Source organism: Anomalospiza imberbis, chromosome 2 (genome assembly GCF_031753505.1).
Source record: "Anomalospiza imberbis isolate Cuckoo-Finch-1a 21T00152 chromosome 2, ASM3175350v1, whole genome shotgun sequence".
In the NCBI taxonomy this organism is placed as follows: domain Eukaryota; kingdom Metazoa; phylum Chordata; class Aves; order Passeriformes; family Viduidae; genus Anomalospiza; species Anomalospiza imberbis.
In genome coordinates this window covers 104,656,616-104,684,022 of record NC_089682.1, presented here as the reverse complement: position 1 = coordinate 104,684,022, position 27,407 = coordinate 104,656,616, and the positions used below count along the sequence as shown (strand labels likewise).

The 27,407-nt window shown below is 36.4% G+C and overlaps 1 protein-coding gene and 1 long non-coding RNA gene across 9 annotated transcripts in view; one reads left to right on the top strand and one right to left on the bottom strand.

The window, feature by feature from the left end:
* Positions 1-27,407, bottom strand: part of GPC5 (glypican 5) — a 577,648-nt gene that overhangs the window by 452,404 nt on the left and 97,837 nt on the right. For 5 of the 8 annotated variants that reach the window (XM_068182437.1, XM_068182440.1, XM_068182438.1 and 2 more), the window contains exons 4-6: positions 17,408-17,541; positions 16,122-16,229; positions 13,217-13,342 (exon numbers count right to left, since the gene is read on the bottom strand). In XM_068182437.1, the coding sequence (XP_068038538.1) occupies positions 13,217-13,342; positions 16,122-16,229; positions 17,408-17,541 (368 nt within the window). Of the gene's footprint in view, positions 1-11,714; positions 12,968-13,216; positions 13,343-15,347; positions 15,547-16,121; positions 16,230-17,407; positions 17,542-27,407 lie in introns of those variants that run through there. The other 3 variants (XM_068182445.1, XM_068182444.1, XM_068182442.1) reach the window with 3 other exon arrangements.
* Positions 15,539-16,423, top strand: LOC137469570 (uncharacterized). The gene is made up of 2 exons (XR_010996593.1): positions 15,539-15,744; positions 16,105-16,423. It is a non-coding gene; the product is annotated as an uncharacterized lncRNA (long non-coding RNA).

The window sequence follows — 27,407 nt, the reverse complement described above, 5'->3', positions numbered from 1 at the left end:
GCCTAGACTTGTTACAGAACTTGTACCAGCAATTCCAGAGGTCCCTTCCTAATGCAAGCTTTTCTGTGCTTCTGAGACCGGACTAAAAATAGAAATTCCACACAAAAGTTGAAAAAATATTATCTTTCTTCCTCCCATTGGAATCCTGAACTGCAGCAGTTTATACATATTTTACCTTGAAAATTATAAATAACAGCATGTTTTTTGGTTTTCTTTATTCACACTGCAGACAGTGAGAAAAATACAGGGACATAGGTTTTATATCCTCCCAAGTTTCTGCCTCATCTACTACAACCTAGTTTCATCAGTAAAAGACTGATAAAAGGAGAATGCTAATGTTAAGAAGGCTTTAAAGAAACAGAATATCTCACAAGAAGTTTTAACACCCTCCACAAACATTTGCAGGCAAAATCACCCTGCCCTCCTCTCCTTCCCATTCTTAATAAAGTCTCTGGGGGAAGAAACTGAAAAATTGACATACCAAGTAGCAGACTAGACAAGGAGGGTTCTTTTCAGCTGAAAATATGAGGGACAGTTGAAGATATTGAGTTTCTGTTGCTCTTCATCTTTCTAAAGAAAGCAAGCACTCTTTGAGATTGTTTGCTTGGTAACTTGGCTTTTGTCACAGTAATGGCCTACTACAGACTTCCAAAGACAAAGGATTTACCAGATATCTTTCTCCATTTGTAATTGGTCTCCTCTGGACACTGTTGGGGTTGTGGACCGGGGCAAAGTGATGGTTATTCAGGGATGGTTTCTGATATGGAAGCTACTGGTCACTGTCTTCCATCCATATATCTCTCTTCCTCAGAGTCCATCAGCGCCCTTCCTTTTTTTTTCCTGTACTCTAATTCAACCTTCTCTTCTGTCCTCCTTTTGCTAAATACTCAAGAGTATTTCCTTATGATACACTACTTAAATACCAATGGCTGCCAAAACTTGCCTATATTAGCTTTGTACAGCAATTGAAAACACTTAGATGAAATAAGTACAGAATGAGTCAGAAAATTCAGTAATATGAAGTGAAAAACAGGTTTAGAGTTTGGGCGGTTTGTTTTTCTTTCCTCAAAGTTGTGAGCTGCTTGTTTAAACATAGCTAAAGCTAAAAGATGTTTGTGTTAAAAGAGATTTTAACAGCACATGGCAGAACTTAAAGGAAGTCGAAAATAAGATAATTTTTTTCCTAAAATATAAAGCACTGTTGCAAATCACAGCTCTGATCCAGTGCCACATCGATCAGTTTTTACATTAATGTAAATGGAATATGCATCGTTTGATATACAGATGTATATAGCAATGTATCGTTGTTCCATGTTATATGGCATTAGCATACCAGCAAACTCAGCAAATACATACAGAGAAGGGGCAAACACCAGAGCAAGTGAAAACAACAAAAGCAATCAATGTTTCCCCATAAAGACCACCCCCAAGTATTTGCTTGCAGAATAAAGGGCTACTGTGCAGCGGGTAAGAAGCGGTCACAGCACCAGCCTGCCAGAGCTCAAGAAGTTTTTGGACAACACTCTCGGGCACATGGTGTGATTCTTGGAGCGTCCTGCACAGGACCAGGAGTTGGACTCGGTGATCCTTGTGGGTCCCTTTCAGCTCAGGACAATCTATGATTCTGTGAAAAGGCTTCTCACTTTGGGGATTGTGACCAGGAGAAGTTACGGTCTCCTCCACTGGGTGGCAACATAGGACACAGCAACAGACAGAGGAACAGACTCTCCGCAGGACCACCAAAACAAGGGAGTTTTCTCCTGCTGCTGTTTCACTTTGCAATGCTGTGAACACGGGGGTGGTGTGGTACGGGGAAGGCAGCTTTGAACTCGGGTAATCGATTATGGACTAATCAGACTTGGTGCGATTCAACAAGCATTAATATAGCCCCCCCTCCAATTTTTTGTTTCTTCTTGATTGGAATAATGTAATGAAATGTAAACTAAAGTTATCATTAGATGTGCTGGAAACTAATGCTGACTTCTCATAAGTGGTTTTGCACATGCATCATAGCTACAGTTCTGCATTTTTTTTATAATGAATCATTTTTAAAGTCATTTGAACTAGTAGCAAGACAATGTAAGACACAAATAAGGTTAAAAAAAACCCACAAAGACTATGCCTCTGATTTCTTTAAAATACAGAATGTATTTTCTCTGACAAAATTCCCATAATTACAGTATGTATCTGTACCTCTTAATTGCCAGAAGACAGGTGAAGGTGATGGAACATTACTGTCACATCCACACAAGTTTAAATGCATAAGCACAGAATTATTTCAAACACACCTCTAAATGAGAAAAAATTAACTTAATACACTGCCTACTTATCAGGAGATGTTTTTCTAGGACACGAGTTGTCCTGTACCTAGAGAAAGATTTTGTTCTCTTTCTGTGAAATTATAATCTATTTTATTCAAGGTTTATTTAATACTTTATTCAAGGTCTTTTTAATACTTTTGGAAAAAGGGAGAAAAAAAGGCAGTGTAAATCCCAAATAGTTAAAACACTTTGAGGATTGATGCAATTATTAGAGAAAACTGCTCATCTGAACAACTGTATGATCTTTTTACATATGGTTTCTCTTCATGTATTCCAGTACAATTTGTGTACACAGCCGAGACAAGAGTTTTTCTTGTCACGAGCATCTGCTTGACCCATCGTGTGTGCTGCACCTACCACTGTGACCCGTTCCAATGGCACTGCTGAAGCATCTGCCACACAGGCGCTTTCTGCAGAGGAATTCAGAGCCTAGAGGAACCTGAAAGGTAGCAGGGAGCAGCAAATCAATGAGTTCTAGCTGGAGTCCAGAATACTTGGGGGTTTTTTACCTTCTGATAACATCTAAGGGTGGTGCATAGTGGTGCACTTGTAACTTCAGCTCCCTGAGGCACACGGGAGAAGTGACCCATTTCTGTACTTCCCTTTGGTGGCTGTGAAATATGCTCTGTATTGTGGTGGTTTTAGTTGGAGTAGAGCTAATTTTCTTTACAGTGGCTGGTATGGGGTCATGTTCTGGATTTGTGCTACACAGGGTTGATAATCTAGAGATGTACTTGTTATTGCTGAGCAGGGCTCACACAGAGTCAAAGCCTTTTCTGCTTTTCGTACTGCCATGGTGGCAAGGAAGTTGGGGGTGCATGGGAAGTTGGGAGGAGACACAGCCAGGACAGGGAACCCAAAGTAGCCAAGGGGATATTCCAGACCACAGGACATCATGCTCAGTATATAGAGTGGGGGGAAGGAAGGAAGGAGGAAGGAGGGGGGGAGTGTTTGGAGAGATGAAGTTTTGTCTTCCCAAGTCACTGTTACATGTGATAGAGCCCTGCTTTCCTGGAGATAGCTGAACACCTGCCTGCCCATGGAAAGCAATTAATTAATTCCTTGTTTTGCTTTGCTTGTGTGTGTGACTTTTGCTTTCTCTACTAAGCTGTCTTTATCTCTACCCCTGAGTTTTCTAGCTGTTACCCTTCTGATTCTGTCCCCAATCCTGCTGTTGGGGTGATGAGCAAGTGGCTGTGTGGAACTCAGCTGCTGACTAAACCATGACAGTCTTCCCTTAGGGTGCAAATGTTTAACAATCAGACTTGTATGTTCTTGAGGACAAGATTCAGATGATCTAAGATACGCAATCACTCTGCTGCACACTCCCAAGTGATTACAGTGGTTAGAAACAGCCAGTCCACTAGCACTAAGTAGGATGTGTCTCTCTCCATTGACTGCACAGACTCAAGAAGTCCAAATCAGATACCTGTGTTTGCCTAGCTATAGATGTCAGTTGAATCTCACCCCAAAAAATGAAGTTGTACACTCAAAATGTTGTACACTTCCTTGTACATTCAAATATGGCATTGTCAATATATGACTACAAAAGAATTAACTATATTGACTGAAACATGAGCTGAAATAATTTTCATTTTAAATTCGTCACAGGTGTCAAGGCAAATAAACAACTTCTGGCTGTTTGATTCAACTCTTTTTCACTATAAATACATTCTTTTACTAAGCAATTAAAATTCCAGAGAGGAAGCAGAGCCTGGCTATCAGATCTTGAACTGAGTGGTAAAAAATTCTTGTTTGAAAAACTAATTCTATCTATATTGAAATATTTATTTGAAATTAAATGATTACTGTGAATCTCTGTGAATACAGTCTGTACTGTCAAAAGGCTGAAGGGCAGTCTTCCTAAATGAGATTTTGTTGGGTTTGAGCAGAGTAAAACCTTCCTGTACTAGAAATATATGTTGTCCAGGGCCAGTAATATTTATCTAGACATTCTTGTTCAAAACACCCCTAAAATGATTTATGCCACCTCTCTCCATTAGCTGCTGTCTAACACCCCAACACCATTCAGTGTCATTCTTCAACCACTCAGAAATTGCAATGTGTTAACTGACAATGTTTAATAATTTTCGCTGCAAGATGAAACATCCTTATATCAAAAACAGTGTTAGGGCTTTTTAATTAGATTTTATTTATTTTAAACATCTTCTGTTCAAGGATTTCAGGAAGCACTGCTAATATACTTTTCTTCCTTAAATAGAAAAGAGCAAGTTGTTTCAATGTTTGTACTGAATAATATTAACTGTCTGCCCTGCTATCTTTGTAGATTCCAGAAATACTCAACTAAACAATGAAAAAAAGCATTTTTATTAGATGTAACATAGGTTAGGCTTGTTACTTCATCTGTAACTGTTGTAGTAATGTGTGATTCAGATGTTTTAAAGACATCAGGGTATGAGAGTAAGGCATATTAAAATAATGACTGCTGAGAACCTCTTTTTATACAGGAACATAAGAATCTCTCAAATATTGTCATTGTCATATGTGCAAAAACAACATGAACATACAGGTTTTTATAGCACTTTATAAGAACTGCTTTAATAACTGTTTATAAGAACTGAACCTTGCCCAGAGAGATTAGGAGTCTCCCTCACTGGAGATATTCAAGAACTGTCTGGACACAATCCTATGCCATGTGCTCTGGGAGGACCCTACTTGAGCAGGAAGGTTGGACCAGATGTATCCCTGTGGTCCCATCCTACCTGACCCATTCCAAGATTTTGTGATTCTGTGGCTGAAGACTTAAAGACTGGACAGGGACTTGACTGGAGTTCTAGAGAGCATAACATCACGCACAGTGAAAACAGGCTAAGGGAACAGGGAAAATTAATCTTCTTTTCACAAACACTCTAATTCTCTCCAAATCTGTTCCCAACTTCATCTTACATTTAAACTGAAACTTTGAGAAACTATGTGAAATGCAAGGTTTGGTGCCTTATTCAAGAATATGTTCCATCCTTGACCTATAGTACTGAGGAAGAATTAATGCTTTGTCTTGCATAATTAATTTATACAGTTTAGCTCAGTGAGCTTAATACATCACTTTGACCAGAAGATCAGTACTAGCAAAAGTAGATCAACAGTATAATATGATATTATATGCAGTATATGGATAAATATGGGTACCTAATTTTCAAGTGAAATATCTGAAACACTTAGACACAGCTGCTCAGGATTATTCTACTACCTGTAATATTTAGTCTTTAGGTTATTTTGGTTTTTTTTGTCTCAGCACAGATACTCTGTATTAGCTTGAGTTACTAGATATTTTAACCTTTTATAACATAAATTCTACCAGTACTTTTAGAATGATGCCCTTTACAAAAGGGAGAAAAAGTCCTTCCAGGAAGTTCTATCCAACTATTTGGAAGACTAAACTAATTGCATCCTACAAGGGTCCATTTATTTCTTCACCGAAAAAGAGGCCAAAAGGCCCATTCAGACATGCATTTCTTCACACAAATACCTGGATTATGTAAAATCAAGAATAACACGAGTTTTAACATGGCAAGATCTTATTAACATAAGACATAAATGTGTTTAACATGAGAGAGATTCACTCCTCAGGCTAAGGAAGAGAGGCTTCACCTTATTACCCAGCAGTACACTAGAATGCAACCCCTCCAACCAAGGGATTTTCTCAAATATGCATAAAGATTCCCAACAGTTTGAAGTCTCTGCTATCTTGCTGGTAGCAGAGATATCTTGTTTATTCTGAAAGAAAGACAATTCATTGTGAGACTGGACTGGCTTTTATGCTTCTTATTTCCTTTTTCTCTCTCACAGGTATAAAAGTGTATTTTTAGGAAGAATCTGCACAGTCTCCTGTTGCATGAATGTAACAATTTAGTTCAGCTGCTTTGATCTGTTATAATAACTTCTGATATCTTAGGTGCTACCTGAACATGAAAACCTTTCAGATTTGGATGTGACTATTCACATTAGTGCTTGACTGGACCATTTACTAAGGCTGCAGCATGGCATACATGGGTGTACCTATGTCCTTTTCACTGGGTTTTGCTTCAGTCTTTTTTCAGAGAGAGGAGTCACAGAAGCACGCATAGCGGGTAGGCACTAAATGGGTTGCCTCATTAAATTTCTGTGTGGGATACTACACTTTAAAAATTAAAATTTCTTCTGAATTAAAATAGCTTCAGTTTGGGTTATTCAATGAACTGAGAAAAAAAAATGAGCTAACATCACTGATTTCTAAATTCACAGTCTTCATTAGTGCAGCTTAATTTTCCTGAGAGCCCATATGTAGACTAATGCTAAAAAACTTTGACCCTAGAAATGCAATGGAAACAGAACAAAATAGTATTTTTAATGAATATAAGATAATTTGTCCTTCCAATCATAAAATTCTAAAGAAATACAAGTAGAAGCTGAGCTGCTAAAGAAGATAAGAAACCATAAATTTTATTAAGAAGGATGAAATGATATTTTGAAGTACATGCTCATAGACTAACTGCTCTAAATGCCAGATTAGTTTTACTTAATTAGAGAGGATCTAATGATTCTTTTGACTACAAAAGCAGCAATAAATACTTCATAAAACTGGAAAGAATAATATTTGTTTCTAGAAAAAATAATGAATGAACTAATTTTTGAATGCATTAATAAAACTATATGAATACCAATTTTTTATCATCTGTGTTATATAAATTACAGTAAAAATACCAATCTGTACACATAAAAATCTATAGAATACTCATCAGAATAGGATTACATAACGCAAATTTTTCTTATATAAAGAAAAACTTTCTGCAATGTTTCCCAATTAGACCAATAGGAAAAATCTGTGGTTTTCATGTAAGTCTCCCAACCAATTTCCAGATCTTTAAAGGCACCCTGCTTGAGTATCTATGTCATCTATAAAAATGTAAAAAGCAAAGCCCTCAGCACAATCTCAGTTTCAAAAGCACACTTTCACAGTCCATGCAGGATGTTCATTGAAAATCTGACCTATAGATGTCAAGAGAAAAAGTCTTCAGCAGAGGTTACATAATAATACGAAGGTTGAAAGGAACATCTGTAAAAGCTGCAGTGCTGAACATTATTACACTGAAGTCTCCTCTCTGGACTGGTAAAGTTGCAGAGTTTATAGAAAACTGCTGTGGGCATTACAGCGAAAGAAGACCCCATAGATAATATTTCACAACCCAAAACATTGTTTTAATAACTCATTGAGGGTGCTGTATCAAATTGCCATGGCTAAAGGTGATAACTTGGGTTTAGAATTATAACACGTTTCAGAGTATCAGTGTGTGAAATTGTAAAATATCACAAAACTTACTATTTGAAAGAGAACCTGTATATCTAAGTTGAATTCAGTAAGAGCGTATTTCTTTTATAAGAACTTCAATGAGGCAAAAACTTTCTGTCTAGTATAATCTATTATGAGTCATAGTTATTTATTCTATGCAAAGTTTATTTTTGAACTATGCATCAAAGTCTCCTGCATGAGTTTTCCTTGGTTTTAAGATTAAACCTTTTACAAAAAGGAGACAATAGATTTTTATTTTTATTGCCTCCATTGCCTCCTTCTTTCATGTTATAAAGTGTAGTAAAGTAGTCCTGAATTCACCTGGAAAACCTTTAAGAGTCATCAGATCACTAATATTAAATTGTGCTTCCTATTTTTCCATGATTGTGTAAAATGAAAAGCCAAAACCTTCCAAAATGAAGGTATGATGATGCAATAATTCAAACGTGGAATATTCTTTGTTACTGTTCTTTCTCATGCCTACCTTTGAATAGTCTCCTGCGACTTTAAAAATGCTACAGTTTATTTAACATGGTGCTAATCATGTTTTTAATTTTAAAAGTCAATACTATTTGTAAATTATTACCAACCTCATAGAAATTAATTCACCCACTCTCAGAACCCTTCTATTAGAGGCTCTGCTGTGCACGACAAACAAGAGCAATGATTCTAGGGCAAACACTACAGAAAATGATATATTTGCTCAAGCAAACAAAAGGAAAAGTAGATTATTTATTTTGAGGTTATCAAATGCAATACACACTTTGCTGATTTTATGTAATTAAATCCATTCCATCCTGAAGTGACATGAGATTTATCTAAGCATATACCGAGAACAGATATTACCAATATTAAAGCAGGAACTATTTTTATTGTTATAACTCAAAGCAAAATAGGGAACAAGCCCCAGAATTATTATAAATGAAGGGATCTTATGCCAGTTCATGTCTTTTCTATGTTGACACAGAAATATGTATCATAAGCCCCTCTCAAACTGACTCAGTGCTTTGGCATCTGAAAACTTCTGCTTCTCTTGTTGTGGAAAGCTAGTGGTGTGAAGATTTTTGAGTTCATGGGAAGATTGAATGTTCACAGTTCTGGGTCAGGCATTTGCAAAAATTTGCATACTTTGAGGAAGTACAAACTTACAGTTGTTTTTTCTCTATGATCTGTTGCCAGTCCTTGTTGGCAGCAGCCTATTGGGAAAAGTAGTAAGAGCCATAATGGGCTGTTCCTACATTTTAAGTTGCTCAGGCACATCTTTTGCACAGGTGTCAAGTGGTGTCTTAGACAGCAGTTTACATTTTTCCTTGTTTTAAAAAGTGATGATTAGTTCAGATAGAAGGAAATTGAAATCAATTTATTAATTTCCCTTATATAACCATTTATCTTCTTTTGTTGGGTAAGAACAGGAACAGGTTTGTAGTAGTTTCAGAATATTTAAGAAGTGAAAGAGAAAATTTCCCCAGCCTAAAAGCTGTGCTAAAGCTAAGCATTTATTTGATGAGAGATGCTTATTATAATCACTTTTTAATGATTTGCTCAGCAATTAAAATCAATCATGCTGTTTAATTTCTCTTAATTTGGATACTTCAGATATGCGCTCCATATGAAACTCTTCCTTCAAAACTTGATTAGCTGTTTTTAATAATCTCCATTACTCCTGAATCCTTTAACACACAAAATATTACTATTTTTTTCACTCACATCTATTTTTATTTCGGTTAAATTGCTGGTCCCAAGATATACAGTATATATTATGCTCTCCTCTGTATATTTTTAATTTCTCTCTCTTCACATTCTAGCCAGGCTCTCTGGACAAGCAAAGCTGTATAAATGTCAGTTAAATCTCTTTATGTTTGTGAAGTGGAACAATCTCAGTCTATTTACATAGCTCCTGTTATTTTAGTTTTAATGCTAAGATGCCACTGAAATTCCAAACTCATATGTTTTGGTAGTGCATAACTTATTAATTTCAATTCCTCTTTTTCAATTGAATTTAATGAATCCTATAACACTAAATTCCATCACAACACTCGACTGTGGCTTTGAAAGGGAAGTTTGAATTTCAGTTTCATGCTAGACCACTGCAGTCACACAAATGGGTAAAACAGGAGAGGGGCTGAAGACTCCTCTGAGATGTCTTCTGCTAAATGCTGCAGTGGCACAGACCTCATGAGAGTGGTCTTGCTCCCGCAAGTCCTGGCCACTACTGATCCTGCTAGGCATGAATGCAGGAGTGTGGGAATCTTGGGCTGAGGTTTTGATGAAAGCATGAGCCTGTACTTTGTGAAATGCTAGATCGAGAACAATTTCAAGAATCGCAGAATCAAGGGCCATATTTCCATGGCATTGTGATTAGGAAAAAAAAAAAAGAAAAGAGAAAAGAAGGCTTAAACCAAAAATGGAACAGCTTAAGTGTATGAAATGTAAACTGTTAAGTAAGCATTCATTTCAATAATACCATTTTTCATTTTCTGACCTTTTCCCATCCAGGCTTGATAATCTCTTGGACAGCATTAGAGAAGGCAAAGGTTATAAGACTTAACTGATATTCAATATTGTCAGTGTTAAAACCTTTGAAATGCTTCCTTCAGAGAGATGCACAAAAAAGGAAAATGAAAAACTGTAAAGATTTTTTTTTCCCCTCATTCATCTGTCTTCTGTCTTCAGGGCTTTTTGCTACTTGCAGCTTGAAACAAAGATACAGCAAGTAGTCTAAGCAATCTCCTCAAGTCCTGATACACCAGCAATACATAGTTCATTATATTGTTTTCTCATGTCAAGCCCAAATTTCAGTCATCAGCAGCTAGCTATGGCACATGTTTTTGAAACAGAAGGCAAAAACAGATGGAAAAGAATAATCTCAAAACAGATAAAATCTATTTGTCTTTAACCAATTTGAACAATGTAGACCTTTCCCCATCAGTGCCAGAAACAGTGGTGAGATGCACTGATGAGTTCATCAGTATTGTCATTTATTATTATATTAGTGGGCAGGCAGGATATGGGGAGGGAAAAAAAGAGTAAAGAGAGTAAGTGTACAGGTTCTTCAGTATTTAGAGAGAAAAGCAATGATGCCTGCTCAGTCATTATTGCTTCTAAAAGTCACAGTATCCTGGCATCATGACAATAGAAGCTGAGCAACACAGGATTTAGATAATCCTAGTTTCAAAATCATAGGGCTAGAGGAGATTTTAAGAAATTATCCAATTTATCTCCACATCACTAAGATAAATCAGCTTTTGCTGCATCATTTCTCAGTGCCTGCCTTGCCTATTCTTAAAAGTCCTTCTTTATGTACATGCTGGACAACAAAACTACTTATTTTTGTCCTTGTCACCAGAAAAATCTTGCTAATGTTTAAGCAGAATATATTTTAAATGCTTGCTCTGCATCCCAGCCATTATACAAGCAGATACTAGACACTTCTTCCTAGGTCATCACTTCTGTAATAACAATACTAACAGTAAAAAACCCTTATTTTGGTCTGTGTGCAGGACAGCTTTCCCCCCTTCAGTTACAAAAGAACAAATATAAAAAAATACAATTGAACAAAGGGCATCATGGCTGAATAAGAAGGCAAAATGAAGGGGTGGAAGAGGACAGATCTGAGTGCCTTCCTGAAGATAGTGAAACAGGAGATTGTGTACCTCAATGTATTTAGTGTACAGTCAGAGGTCTTGAGATGTAGGACCTAATCTGCAGGTCTCAGCTCCATTTGATAGAGCAACTCAGGGTTTCCTGCTCTTCTGGTTTTAGTAATCACTCTGTACTTCTACTATCTACATCTCAGCTCTTTCAGGAAACTGACACTGATATTTACTGACCAAAAATATAAATATGTATGCATTAATATATATACAATGACAAAATATTTTAGTTAAGGAAAATTTTAAGTTAAACTAATAACGAAGTGTTATTCCTTACTTTTAAGATACAGTGTTTTTGTCACCCATTATATCTTTGGGTGGATCCAATATTAAATATATTGTGCAGACACACATATATATAAAAGCATATATAAAGCATATATATAGCCTATATATATATATATATATATAAGCATAACTATTAAATTTCTTTTAAAATAACAATGAATTTAGAAAATTTAGGGAATGTTTGATTTCTTTATCAGGACCTTAATGTCTAATCAATCAAAATCAAACAGTACAGTATAGTAGTATAAACAAAGTAATAGTATAATCATATAACATAATAGATACAGCATAATAGTATCATATGATAGAATAAGAAAGGTTTGAAAATATCTAATGTATTAATAGTAAGTATATAAGCAGCTACAGGTAATGATAGAAGAACTTTGTTCTTAGGGAATATGTAATTACAAGACCCTCACTTTAGATTGTTACTGAAATATTTGGTAGGAATACTTTAAGTGAACCAGGGAATGGTCAGAAAAACAAAAGCAAGGTGCAATTGAGATTAAATCTCAAATACAGTTACCTAAAGAAGGAACACAGCATCTTCAGAAGATTGTTGAAATCCTTGGACAAAGGCTGCCAGTGAGACTGTCAAGGGAGTCACAAGCACTCACCGGACTTTGGTGCTGCCAAAGCACGGGACTGCCCAAGAAGATAAAGAAAAGTGGGCCTGTAGCTGTTTGATAAAAGGATGTCACTAAGTTTCCACATATATCAATTAATAAAGGACAGCTCCTATCTAACTTTTTAGAAATACCTAAAGATGCATATTGCCCACTGCTTTCTATATTTGCTGTCTCACACTTTACTAATTCTCCTCACAGCATTCTTTGATATGACCTTTGATACTACCTACTAATCCACACCACATTAACATGATGATTTTTATTACAAATAACTGCAACAAACTTTTCAGTATGTTGGTCTCTGTCATCAGGAAGGGAAAGATTTCCTGCTCAGAGAAATACTTGTTTTGGTGATCAAAGCAATAAAGCAAAAACACAGAGATCAGCTCTCTGAAAATCTTTCTGCCATCCAAAAATGCTAGTGTGTTATAAGCTGTGTAATACACAGAGACACACATATAGGACTGTAGCAGTTAATTTTCTCTTCTTTGCCACTGCTGCTGAATGATGTCTCCCAAGCTGCTGCATATAGAAAAAATACACATTTCTCTTTTAAAATGTTTTATCTTCACATTTAACTTTTAGTTCTCTCATGGGAAACTATATATATTAAGAGATTACTTCATACTTCACAGTCAGAGAAGATTTTAAGCTTGAGTCTCTTACCACACACCACATTAAAAGAAGCATTTTATAAAGACCAAGATCAAAAAAAAATCCATATTCTTTTTGTCCAACATTTATTTTGTAAATGCCAATCCAGCTTCTTTTCCAGTGTATGTTTAGGTGCTGTGAATTTGAAGAAAAAATGTCTGAAGAACATTGGAATTATTTTTTTCTTTTTCCTAAACAGAGATGCAGGGAGTTTTTATTTACTGTGTACGGGTGAAGCCTGAGAGAAGGAAACCCATGCTTATTTATTTTTCAAACTAATCTTGACACACACACAGGGAAACACCATACTTGACTCGAATAGAAGCTGTTTTAGCAAAACTCGACTTACAACAGAAAAAAGACAGAAGTGAGCCAGAAAGCTACCTTCTTACGACATCTTCTCCATTCCAGCATGGGAGCCCATCGGCAGCTGCCAGCTCGTTCCCGCACAGCTGATCCGCCAGGCCGCCGTAAAAGGCTCTGTAGAGCCGGAGGTGGCTGATAAACTCCCTGCACATGGAACACCAGAAATAACTGTCAGGGTCAACCAACAACACTGAGCTGCCTTGCTGTTGTGCCTTTCTAAAACATAAGGGATGTGTTTATTCCACTACTCTCCAGTGGTTCCGGTGATATTTTAAATCAATCTGTCAATAGATGAATTTGATTCTTTTAGATACGCTTGATTAGTTTGCAAAGTTGATACTCCCATTGGTCAAATTAAAAAAAAAAAAAAAAAACCTACTTTACATATGCTCTGGGACAGGAACTATTTCTTTCAGCCTGAAATTTTTTTGCATTGTAGTGATGGAGTTTGCAACGCTATAGTTGGACAAATAGATGAAAAAATGCTCAAAAAAAAGGAAAAGCAAATAAAAAAATAGGTCCAGATGAATAAGTCTCCTGTTTTCCAAAAGTGCTGACAATAAGTCCCCTACCTATCTTTACAAGTACTACAAAAAATATTTTTTAAAGTTATGCAGCAACTCAAGATTCAGGTAAAATTGGTTTAAGATGTAGGTGTTCAGTATTTAGTAAAGATTTAAATAACCATCGGAAGGATTGTTCTACCATGTGCTGTGCTGGCAGGTTATAAATTATGTATTGTTATTTTAAATAATTTTAAAGATGCCCAGAGGTAATGATAAGGTTTTGTACTTAATTCAAAACAAATTAATTACTTTTTAGTTGGTATGTTCTTAACAGAATTGTGGTATTTAATATAAATTGTTTGTTTATTAACAATCTCTGAAAATCTCTTCCTGGGAGACCCTTTCCTACTGGGAAAAATTAAAATACTTATTCATTCTGAAATGGAACATGACACATTACTGAGTTATCTATGACCTGCAGGCACACAGAAAAGCCTCACCAAATGTTGTACTCATTGCTCTGTAACCCAGCAAGCTCCACTTTATGTTAACTCCTTTTATAGTGTCTGGAGTTGTGAAAAAATGCCAGAAATCGTGTATACATTTCCCTATATTTAGTCACCATAGGACTATATGCTAGAGGGAATTTAATTGTTCAGTATTGTTTACTTCAAATTAAAACAGATAAAACATCAGTGATTTATACAGTCCATCATTTAAAAAGCCATACGTTCTTTCATGTAATATGGCAAATATTTTACACAAACTACAGTGGCTTTGATTTACTATGTCTATTAAATGCGATGTGAGTGCCCTACTAATTCTAAAACTGCAGTTCTGAAAAATCCCATGTAGGATCAATTTTTGACGATGCAACATATAATTGCCTATATGCATTAGGTATTAAATATGATTCATCCACACTCTCCTAGCCATGAATAATCATATCTTTTATTTCTCCACACCCAAAATTGAATCCAGTGTGCACAGTGGCATTGCAATTTCCCTCCAAATGCCATTGAGTGGATTGATTTTGATTTTGTCTATGCTTTATGTTTACATTCTGGCTGAAAAATAGTGTTTAGAGAGTCCTCTCAAAGTGAACAGCTGGAATTTCTTCTGAAGAAGAAATAAAAATAAATAAATATAGCTGTCATAATATGTTGTGACAAACTGCATTCTAACAGAAAGGTCATTTGGTTTATTAGTAAATACGTCCTGAGGCAAAGATAAATTTAATAGAGAAGTAATAACTGATTTCAGCCCCTGTTGATGTCTGACCAAAGCAGTTAGAAGGGCAAACGGTATGAATGTCAATTTTCACATGATCATCCTCTAGACTAGATAGCATGTAATTATAGGTAGCTGACCACAAATGTGCAATTACAGTCAGTGGAAGCTGAAGATACTTTTTATCTGTTTATTTAGAATTTTTTTTTTTTCATTATTACAATTTCATCCTCTGTACTAGGAGCTGTCTGCAGTATGAAGTAAAAGTATTACATCCGAGTTTGTATGTTGCTATGGAAGGGTTTGCTTAGATTTTTTAAAATTCATCTAACAATTTTTTGGCATCAAAAGAACGGAGAAACTTCTTTTTCTTCTTGTACCAAATAGTACCAGAAAATACCAGCTTAGGTCCAATAGGTAAAAATAATTCAGAAGTTCAGGTAGCAGCAACCCAACGTGTACTTGAAATTGTAAACATTCATCTGGACATTCAGTTGGAAAACAGAAATACCACAGGAGGTAAATAAGGTGGAGTTAGAGAAAAGCCCTTCCCTAAGAGCAGGCTGCAAGCACTTGCTGAAGTCACACTTCCACGTGAGGTTCTTACAGTTGCTATGGGAATATACAGTGAAATGTAAAGTGATTATGCCTAATAAGAAAGGAGGTGATCCAGGAGGTAGCAACTGCAGATGATAGCAGATAGCAAGTTGTTAAACTGGAATCTGTATCAATGGATTTCAAACTTTCTTTGCCTTCCCCTTTTTGGTGCAGAGTTTACATGCCATGTAGTGTCTCCAGAATCTCAGGCAGGTGAGAGAGAAGGGAAGGGAAGGAAAGGCAAAATAATGTTGCTTTGTGTTGCACTGCCTCTCATGCCCCTGAAGGTCTCTCAGGCAATCTCCCTGAGGTCAATACAGCATTCTGTGCTTTGAAACATGGAACAGTCCTGGTTTAAATGAGATTTTAGAATATGGTATTGTGTTTGCAGAATGTTAGCAATCAGAAAATATCAAGAACTTGCATGTAACTGAGAAACATGCATCCTGTAATGGGTATTCCCTGAAAAACATCTGTGCTGGCTAAAGTACACTTCTGGTTTGCATATCTTTCTGTTACCACAATGTTTTCAAAACCCTCTATTTATATTTTGCATTTTTTTCCACTATTTAGTAATTGGAGGTCCTTACACTGAGAAGAATGGTTTGCCTTTGAAGCTCAGAGGCACCTTTTCTTCTCCAGACATCAGCAGTGAGCAATTATTCCCTGCAATCCTCTCACTTCTGTTTCCTTCTGCACTACAAAGTGAAATGAGACGAAAAGAGGACAAAGAAAACTTCTCTGTGTTTTAGCAAACATTATGATAGAAACGAAATTTCTGATTTTAACTTTGTACTTTATTTGCATAATGGAGCCTTCAGTCTTAACTGCAACATTCCTAATGCCTTAGAGTGCTATTACGGTCATTAAAAACCTGATTAACTAGTCTAAATATAGACTGGCCTTTGAGATTCCTTCAGCTACCTAAGATATCTGCAGAAAGCTGGAAGCCACCACAGAATCACAGAATCTGCTGATTTGGAAGGGACTCACAAGGATCTTTGAGTCCAACTCCTAGCCCTGCACAAGGCCATCCTCAAGAGTCGCACCACGTGCCTGAGAGTATGTTCCAAACACTTCTTCAACTCTGTCAGGCTTGAACTTTATGATGCAACTTATGGGACACCTGCATCCTTCTTGGCAGGAGATGAGCTGGCATAGCCCAGGGTATCTCTGAGTGGCACTGGATGCTTACAGACGTGTGGGCAGCTAAATGACTTCTCCTTTCCACAGACTGTGACGGCAGCTCAAACACCTAACTCACACGGTTACACAAAGTTCACCCTGCAATGCTGAGCCAGGTTTAAATGAAATCTCCAAGCTTCTGCAGTCACTTCAGTTCACTATATACCAGCAACAGAACCAGAGAAAAAAAATCAGCAGGTTTTGCTTGAACAATGCTTTCAAGATTTAGTCCCAAAAGTTTAGTTGTCTCTTTTTTTTGCAGCAGAAAGGGATGTAAGAAAAATCATTCATTTTTTTCTGTCTTATAAGCTTGTACAAATGGTTTTCTGTAAAAAGCTACAGTCACTTTTTCTCAAATTTAATAATGCCTGCTGCTATGTAAAGTTACATGTAATTTTAAAAATTACACATAGAGCTACCACTCATATTCTATCAATGTTATCTACTCTCCTAAATACTTTAAATCACACCAAATTACTCTGGTCATATGTCCATTACTTCTGAAAACAAAATCTAGTCATGAAATTACCCTTTCCAAAATGTAACAGAGTAGGCTGTGTTGCTAAAATGTTTCATGCTTTGGAGACTTTATTCTCAATGCTCATGCCATTACATTGAACATAATCTACTCTGTTGTAAAATTAATGGGTTACTTTATTCTTTCTTTCTGGCTGTAAAACTAATGTCTTACTTTCTTCTATTGGCGAGTGTTTGTTCACTATCTCTGGAGAACATCTTCAACCCTTGATTATCTTTGTTCTGATCAAAGGAGCAACCTGGAGACTGTTTAGGCTTTCTTACAGGAGGACCACATATCTTATTCACCTAAAAGGAAAAAAAGCCACAAGAAGAAGGAAAGAACACATGTAAGCAACAATTTTTATGTATCTCTAAATTCATTTTCACTACATTTTAACAAGAATGAAAGACTAAGCTATGAAAAGCATAATTAATTATCATACTGTGTAACATTGTATTCATAATGAATGCAGCAAACACATAAATAGTCATTTTATAGTAGAAAAAAAAACAGTAAAAGCATTCCTTTGGAAGGGATACCAAGTGTGTAAGAAAGTCACTATGTATTTTATTGATTGTCCTTTTTTTCCCATAAGGAAGTGTATTTGTATGTAGACTGTATCAGTATCCTCAGAGAATATGATGTGTTGTGAACAGCAGCATATTTCTATTTTTTCTGTAATGTATCCCAATCATATTTTTAATATGCATTGAACTTTCTGTCTTCTTTCAGGGCTGATGAATTATTATGGCACGTTCAGCCCACCTACACAAATATATAGTGGACAGTTAGCATGGTGCAAACTTGCATTACAACATTGAAAGACATTAAGGTAATGACCCGAGATGTAAGTTTAATGATATTGGACCACAGATGTTGAAAATACCAGTAATTTTATGTCCGGCTTTCTGATCTAGATGTCAACAGATAAAAATTCACATGAAGTCTCATTTTCTTCTTTGTAAAATGTGATACTGAGCATCTTCTATGACATAGGATATCACATTCATAGCTCATTACTCTTCCTAGTAATTGAATTAAAAAAAAATAGGTAGATACATATATTTATTAAATAAGAGATAGTTATGCTTGTAATCACATCTGACAAGATATATTAAGCAGACTGAACAGTATGAATTTGTGTAAGCTGGCACTGGTGAAAAACTAATACTGTATGTGATTTATGAAAACTTGGTAGTCATTAGGCAGTCAGCTTTTAGAGAGAAAAAGGGAGAGAGGAGATCAATCTGACCTCAAAGGCAGACATCTAATCTTGAAGCAGAAACATATTCAAAATGCTACCATGTGAAGGAAGGAGTGTGTATGCTACACAACAAGGATTACTGTTTCCTATTTTATATTCCCACATGTAAGAACAGAGACAGCAAATAAATCTCATTTTCAAGATATCATCATGCATTAAAGAGAGAAATATAAGTCTTATGGACCATCTTTCCAACTAAGAGCTCCTGTAGAGCTAGTCAATAAAAATATTTAAAATTTAAAATAGAATAAACACATTTAATTTTAATGAGTTTGTTGTCATGCATGTTGTATGTGGTCATAATGAAAGATTCACTGAATGCACTTGCTTAGGTCAGTGAAAAGAAGAAAGAAACATTATTATTACTACATAAGAGTTAGTGTTCACTTTATGATTTGAAATTGAAGGTCATGTTGAAAGTGAGTAGTCCTTTTAGGCTGTGGTTCATATGTCACAACTCAGGCAGCTAAGTTATAGTTTAGACCGCCTCCAAATGACATGCCCAAATTTACCTGCAAGACAATTACCTCTGGACATATGACTAATGTCCTTTAAGGGATTTGAACATCACTTGAGGCATTCATCTCAATGTTTCTTAGAGGCAGTGTCTCTCTGGACAGCATCTTACTACATTCCTTCTTGTCCTCAAATTCAGTTTCAACCCTCCTTCACTCTATTTCCTCAAGTAAAGCATTTCCCACATTAAAGCATATTCCACCAGCTTAACTGGACTCTCCATTTTCCCCCCTTGTCTCTACACCTTTTCTGCACTTCACGCATCCTTATGCGAGTTTGCTCCTTCAGTGCCAGCCTCTGCAGCAGCTTATCACATCAGCCCCTCTATGCCAATATAATGGAGATGTACCAGAGACACAAAATGTTTCCATCATTTTATTTGTCTCACTTTTATCATTTTCTTTTATGCTCACTGATGTGACACAGGGAGCATTATGCTTATAATCAGCTTCTATGACAAGGCAACTGATTGTTCAATTTGCCTCAGTTCCAGCTTCCCATACACTCTTCAGGTACTCTTTGTATTACCAAAAATAAAAATAAGGTTTAACAGAGAGTGAGAGTCAGATCCAGATGTTTGGGAAGGAGGCTCTGTCTCATGACAGGCCTGGGTCAGGTGTGTAGGGTGTTGCAGGTCTCAGGTGCCTTGCACATCTGAACAATGCACATTTGATGTGCAGGCACTCGCAGAGCCTGACTGCAGGGTGAGAGCCTGTGGGAAGAGGAGAAACAGGGTGGAGGTGACCTGCTGGCTAATACAGCCCCTGAGCAGATGAGTAACAGTCCTGTAGGTCAAGGGAAAAAAAAAAAAAGAAAGAGAAAGACAAAAATAAATAAAATGGGTCCACCTATAGTAAACTGAAAAAAAAAACTCATATACATTCACCTTCACTAGGTAAACAAGAGAATCCAAAACTATCCATGTTTCTTGAATTTACAGCAAAGTCTCATTATATTTTGCTCTGACAAAAATGAACAAAAAAAAAAAAGAAAATCAATAATTTTTACAGTTAGTGCCTTGGAATCTGGATGATACTTGTTTTATATGTGGTTTACATAAACAATTCTTTCAAAATACTGTCTTACAGAATTTTTCTGTTTTCTTTGAGTCAATGTCTCAAGAAATGCATTTGAAATAGTAGGAAATTTGTATTCACTGATACATGTAAATACAAACCTCAGTTTCAAATACAAAATCTTTCTTAAAAATTAATCTGGGGTAAATTTGATATATAAAAATAGCATTAAAACCAGTAATTATCTGAAATGTCTTTTTAAATCCATTTTTTCCCCACTGTTGCAAAAGTCTGAAAATTCTAATAAAAAGCATTTGCACAGCACCACACACACCTCTGCCATTCTCACAAAGATATGCATGACAGTAATCATACTGCTGAGGGCAGCAGCACAAAATTCGCTCTTTAGCAGCCACTCATTGAGACACAGTTTCTGAAGGATGAGCTACTTCAGCATTTACAATGGTCATGTCAGCTACTCTGTAACCTTTCTCAAATCTGTGATATTTAAACCTCTGGGACCACTGGCTTTGTGTGGTGTTGGTTCTTCTTTCTGTGTCTGTACACCATGCTCATATTGCTCACCCAGCCGAACCCAGCCTCGGGTTTTTAAACTGTTCAGCAGCGTCTGTCACTTTTATGTCATTAACTTCCTGCGCATAACAAAGTTACTTTTGCCTCCCTCACTAGCCCAGTCTTCATTATCACCTGGTTTCGGCAGTAAACTTGTGCATATGAAAATGTCATGTACTCTTGTCTTGCCTTCAGGCCCCTGTTCTGTCTGTGAGCCAAATAATTTATAACTCAAACATTCCAGTATTTAATTTCTCAGCACAGGGCTGATAACAGTCTAAAAACCAGAAAAATACAGTTTCCATAATAACTTCTGCTTTACATTTTTTAATGCTTTCTTTATACCTACAGGAAGAAGAACATGTGATAAGTGTAACATCACCTAGTTGTATTTCTTGTGCTTTATGAAGGAGCACAACTATAGCCATTAGCTGCATTGTTTCCTAATTTTTAGTCTTTGCAATGCAAAATTAACCCTCCAATTGAGAAATCATTCAGTGCTATTATTGCCAGTCGTGAGAGATTGGAATCATAACTTTGAGAGAAGAGCAATGCTCTTACTACTCTACTGAACTAATAAATGACCATTTTGCAGCAATATCTGATCAGAATGTATTCTTACTGTCTTCCAGTGTCACTGGAATGGGATTTCCTCTAATTGCTTCCACAAACTGAGCATTTTTCTTGGCTTCAAAAACAAAAGAGTATAAAGAATGATCTTCAAAGGGGATGAAAAATAGAAAAGAAACAGAAAAATCATCAGAAAAATAATTTAGTGAGATAACTCTCACTGAATTTCAGGAAGAATTAAAGACTTCCACAAAATTTTAAAACAGGCAAGCCTCAGCAACTTGCTAGGACTTTTTCTTTCTTGTTTTTTTGTTTTTTTTTTTTCCACTTTTGAAACCTTCTTAAATACCACACAATATTTAAGAGCATAAAAAGAAACTTCAGAAATTTATAAAATTCCTGATTTTCACAGTTCAGACAAACCTATTGTCATTATAGTCAGCATGCTATTATTACACACAATTTGTATGCCACAGTATGATGACTGAGTTAATTAAAAGCTCTTGTAATAACCACGCAGTTAAATTGCAATTAGTGCCACACATGAACTTTATGGCACTTCGATTTTGCTTGGTGCGATTCCTTAGAATGCCTACTTATGATCGCTCACAGTTTGGAAAACTGGAGCATTATAAACCTTTGCATTTAAACAGGACTGCACAATGATGGGAACATCATAGCAATAATGGTCAGACCTTGTCCTGTAAGTTCAGACACTCAATATGAGAAATGTGTCACATTCTTTGTTTTGGTTTTGGTTTGTGCCTTTTGCTCTTTTTCCCCACAACATAAATGTTTTTTTCTGACCTCAGCATTTCTACCAAAATTATTTTACATCAAATGACTGAAGCAAACAATGCAAAGTCCTGTGATGCAATTCAAACTAGACTTACCAAGTCTCAGTAGACTCAAGTTTTAAATGCCTGCATGGACTATGGCCACACTGATGCCTTGAAGGTTTGTGAGACTGGATCAATCTACTGAACACCTGACATATAATCCATTTACAGGAAATCCTAGAGATATACATGTATGTACAGTTATACAGTTTTTGATGTATATACAGATATGCATGTATATACAGATATACAGTTTTTGATACATGTATCAAAAACTTACAGTGCTTGCTAAACCTACCAAAAATCCCATGAAAGGAACTTTTTAAATGAAGGAAGGGGCAGTTTTCAGGCTCCTGATTCTGATACCCAGCCAGATCTGAGTAAAAGACCAAGAGGTTTTGTACCCAGAGAGGTGTCTTCTCCTGTTTCTCAATGCACAGCACAGTCTAAGTGACCAGGTATGCCATAATCTGATTTTATTTAATGCAAGTTTTAGCTAGTGATTAGTCTGGTGGCTTTCAATTCTAGCTGTCAGATCACAAACTTGCCATATTCCTTACAGTTAAATCCACTCAAACACTCGTGAGCAAATGGACAGCTGAAATCTAACAACCCTAAAATAAAGCTAAAATGAAATATCACACTGGTTGGAAATCCATTTGTTACAAATAAAATCGTGGTTAATTTTCTTTTCCTTTCTAGAAATACAAAAAGAATACTTTCTTCTAGAAACAGATTTCTGATGAGTTGCCAGCATTTACAGCACCAGATTACTAATCAAAAATACCAAGGATTTTGATCAAGGAAAATGCATTACACTGTTATAGTTTCCCTGGTTTGTTTTATTTCAACTGAACCACGAGAGGGAGCATAAGTATTTCAGTATTCCCAAACACTTCAGCAGCCTTCTATTGGTTTGGGGGGTTTTAGGGTTTTTTTGGGGGGTTTTTTTTTGCTTTTTTTTTTTTTTTTTTTGCTTGGGACAGTTGCTCATTTAATCTCAAACTTCTGTTTCAAAGAAAAGTGTATTTTGATATATGAGAGTGCACACATGGCATGGGAGATTTAAGTATTCCCTATTGAGACAAAAACCAAGGTTTTGAAAACAAGGAGAGTAAGCATGAGGTAATAAACATTTGCTTTTCCTTCAGAAAAGGAAAAATGTTAATATGCAACCATTAATGTGAGGAGACACTGGTGAAGTACCAGGTTTGCAACCCAGGAAAACCATGAAGAAATTCTGTATTATTTTCTTTGCTTTCTTTCCAAATTTTGTCTTCTTTATCTGTGACTACTTGACTCTAACAAGATATCTCAGGCACAGGAAAATAAGCAAGTTCAGGAGTTACAGTGGCAAATTACAAGATTCATACCTACGCTTAAGCATTTTACAGAATTTGCAGGAGAAGTCCATGACAAGCGAGGAGGAAAACATTGTGAACAAAAGCCTAGAGAATTAGACACTTAGATTAATACCTGCTAAAATTACTAAACAATTTAGAATCCCCTGTAAGACAAATCTCAAATAGACCTGCCAGCTAATGATATTTTCCAAGAAATTTTATTCAAAACTGAAATTGAAATTTCAGGTGATACACAAAAATGTGCAGCTATAATTTTTCAAGAGAGATAGAGTTGGAAGTGGTTTCAAGCTCAAAAAAGGATAAATCCATTTCAAAGAAAACTTGTGGAATATAAGAGTTTGTCTCACACCCAAGCAGGTGGTATTGAGGAAAAATAAATGTAAACTGCAGATTTACAGAATGTACACCGACCAGCAAGGCAGTGGCAGCCTCCTCAGGAAATAAAAAGAGAAAGGATTACATGTTGGAAATAAAAGAAAAGTAATTTTCTGTGATATATAAACTGAAGTACAACTTAGAGATACCAAACTAATAATTCCACTTGGTTTGGCACTATGCAGCACCACCACTGTCATGGGGAAATGCCCCACCCCTGGAAGTATTCAAGGCCAGGCTCGATTGTACCTTGAACATCTGGTCTGGAAACTGGTGGAAAGAGTCCCTGTCCATAGCAGGGGGTGGAACTAGATGATCTTTAAAGTCCCTTGCAATGTAAACCATTCTGTGACTCTACAAAATCTTCAGTCAAGACCAAGGAAAGAGACAAAAATGCAAAGAGTTTGTAAACCAGCTTTGTATAATCAGAATTTTTTCATATGGTTTTGTAAAAGACTGCTGTTCAAGCTGATGGGTTCTAGGTTATAGGAGTCACAGTCCCCAACTTTCATGTGACTGAGACTCATATCTTCCTCCTACTACTACATTTATCAAAATCAGTAATCCTATCCAAGTTCTTGAGAACTCTGTTCTCATTTCTTATCAATGTTTAATTATCTGTGCTTTCCTTCATAATTTTGCATGTTGGGGATTGCAAAACGAAATCTAAGAGCCCATTAAATATGAGCTACTTAATATACTTTTAATTTGTGTCTTCTGGTCTTTAATCACTAAAAATTGTAAATGGCTTTAATTCTGCTGCTCTATTCATGAGGGACTAACACTCAGCAAGTCTGGCAGTAAAAATAGCTTCTCCTCCTGAATGGAGCTGGAAGGAAATGATTTTTTTTTTTTACTTTAAATGACTTAATGTCAGGGGAAATCCGAATGTTCTCAGCCAAGTTACCCTGTAGCCAGAATACAGCACTGCCAGTTCAAACTCTTCAAAGGCAGTTCAACAAAAACTGCTTCTTATGAGAGGCTGCCAGCTCTCCCAGTCCAAATCTGCTTCAGCGGATGCCAAGGTGTTTCATTTATGTTCAGTGAAAACATTCCGTGGTTCTCCTCCAAAAAGAAATTATATTAAACCAGCAGTATCCCTTTCCAAAGATCAGCTGCTTGTGTATAGTTGGACTGATTTATTTATGCTTTCTTTTAGTTCAAATATACTTTATTACTCTTTATTTATGTGTGCCCAGCAAATACAGCTCTGACACAGAGGGCTAACATTGTGCTGCCTTGTAGGACACAGGCAGAATTGTACTTTAAATCTAGGTCTAAGATTATCCAAAGTCAACTGTGTAAACCAAAAGAAATTCAGTAGAAATGTGATTGTCAATGAAAGCAGAATTGGGGGTCTATAAATTTTATCAAGCACATAACTCATTTAAAATAAAAAACATATTTCAATTTACAATACATAAAGAATTAGTGAAAGCAAACCAAGTTGGTTGCATCAGCATATCTGCACAACGTGTTTATACTTTATTGCAGGCTGCAATTTATGTTCCAAAATTATGAAGAGCAGAGCAGTTTTGTTAGCAAAATTCTGTAAAAAAAGTATGTAAGCTAATAAAATCATGTTCACTTAACAGTCAGAATACATTATTTCATTTAGCATTAGACACTGTCAATAACTCTTTCTGTAATTGGAGGGTCACCTTTTCATGACAATAAGAATCAAAAAAGTCAGGAAAAAAAGGAGGGTAAAACCCACTATCTAGTTAGTATTTCAGAGACCCTACGGGTTTCTTCCCCATTCCAAACTGCAGCTTACAAGATCAATGTTTCTGCTTTGTGTATCTGTATATTAAGTGTTTCAATGGCTTCTCACTCTCTTCTTTGTACCTGGGAAAAACAGTTTTCCTTGAAGACCTTTTGCAACGTACAAGACAGTCACTTATTCATACATGTTCATATCATTTCAGGGACCAAAACAGTCCAGAAAGCTCATTTGCTTCAAACTCCTTGGATTTGCCCTGAAAACAGTTTTCCCTTACAAAGAGTTGGTAGCGATTTAAAGGCCAGCCGACATGCCGGAAGTCTGCTCAGCTCAGTACCTCACTCTTCGTGAAGTTATTCTGTTTCACAATGAAAAACGAAGAGCAGAGAAAAAACACATATACAGCTTACACAAAGGATTGTTAGTGTTCTTCTTTACACTTGTTCATGCCTTCTACTCAGCTTTGGAGAAGGAGTGAAAAGTCTCCTTTCTTCTCTTTTTTCAAATATGAAAAATCAGATCGCAGTACTTTCAGTCTCAGAGAATCTTTCTCACATTCAGTCCAAATGCCCAGTAGGCACATTGAGACAAACTTGCCATTGTGCCAAAGCAGAGTTAGATATCTATCACATCACCTAAACCCAGACCATGAGGGCAGCCCAGACTGCTTACTCTGCATTTTTCAGGCCTCTGAGCCCCCATGCAGTCAATGGAAAGAGAAAAGCCATTTCAGATCTCTGCATTTTGCCCAAATTTTGCCTAATCTTCTGTTATTAAAAAAAAAAAAAGATTAAAAAGGGAAGGTACATTAAAGATCCTATGCTTTCCTGACATACCAAATTTCCATCTTAAAAAAAAATGCAGCAAAATTGAACTTAACATGTTCTAAGTAATTTCAAATTGTGAAGCAGGTTCATTCAAAACACATTAAATCTGAATGCATAACGCATGCCATTTTATACTCCTACATTATTTACTTGGCAGTCTAGATTGAACATATCTCATGTAAACCTGCACTACGCAGCATTGTTTGCCAAAGCCATGCATGTGTGTTGTTAACTGTGGTGGGTTGGACTTGGCTAAGAGACAAAGGCCCACCCAGCTGCTCTCTCACTCCCCCTCCTCTAAAGAATAAGGGGAGAGAAATAAGAAGAAAAAGCTTGTGGGTCAAGATTAAGACAAGGAAATCACTCACCAATTAAAGTCATGGACAAAACAGCCTCAATTTGGGGAAGACTAATTAATATATTGCAAAGTAAAAAGAGATTATGATGGTGGGAAATAAAGTTCAGACTAGAAACACCCTCTTCCTATCTCCCTCCTCCATCTCAAGGTAAATCTCATTCCTTTATTTCCAGCTCTCCTGTTACCCCTCAGTCCCCCAGGTACTGCAGAGGGCTTGGGGACTGGAGATTGCTGCCAGTCCACAATATTTTGCAAGTGCAACTGCAGCCCATACAAGTAACTCCACTGTGGGAGACACAGGGGAGGAATCTGGGCAATTCAGCAAATGAATTTTAAAAAAGCACTTTTCAGAAAAGTGTGAGACGTGAACTTAACACTGGATTTGAACGTCTTCTCACCAAAGGTGAGAAATATGTCCTCTGTCATTTCCAAAAAAAAAAATAAATAAAATTGGAAAAAAAGAAGAGGCATAGAAAAGGATGTACCTACCAAAAGCTGAGATACCATATATTTAAATTCTGAGAAGCTAAGGAACATAGCAACTGATTTTGTTTAGACAGTCATAGTTTCACGGTTTCATGGTTTCATGTTCTGCTATTATGAACTTGTTTCTTGATGCAAACAAGCACTTCCAGGGCTTACCACATATTTCCTAGTGTATCATAAACCTTAAAATAAAAGACAAGCAGGATATTATCAAGTGTATGTCCAGCAACGTGTACATATTTTGTGTTTCCAATTTGCAC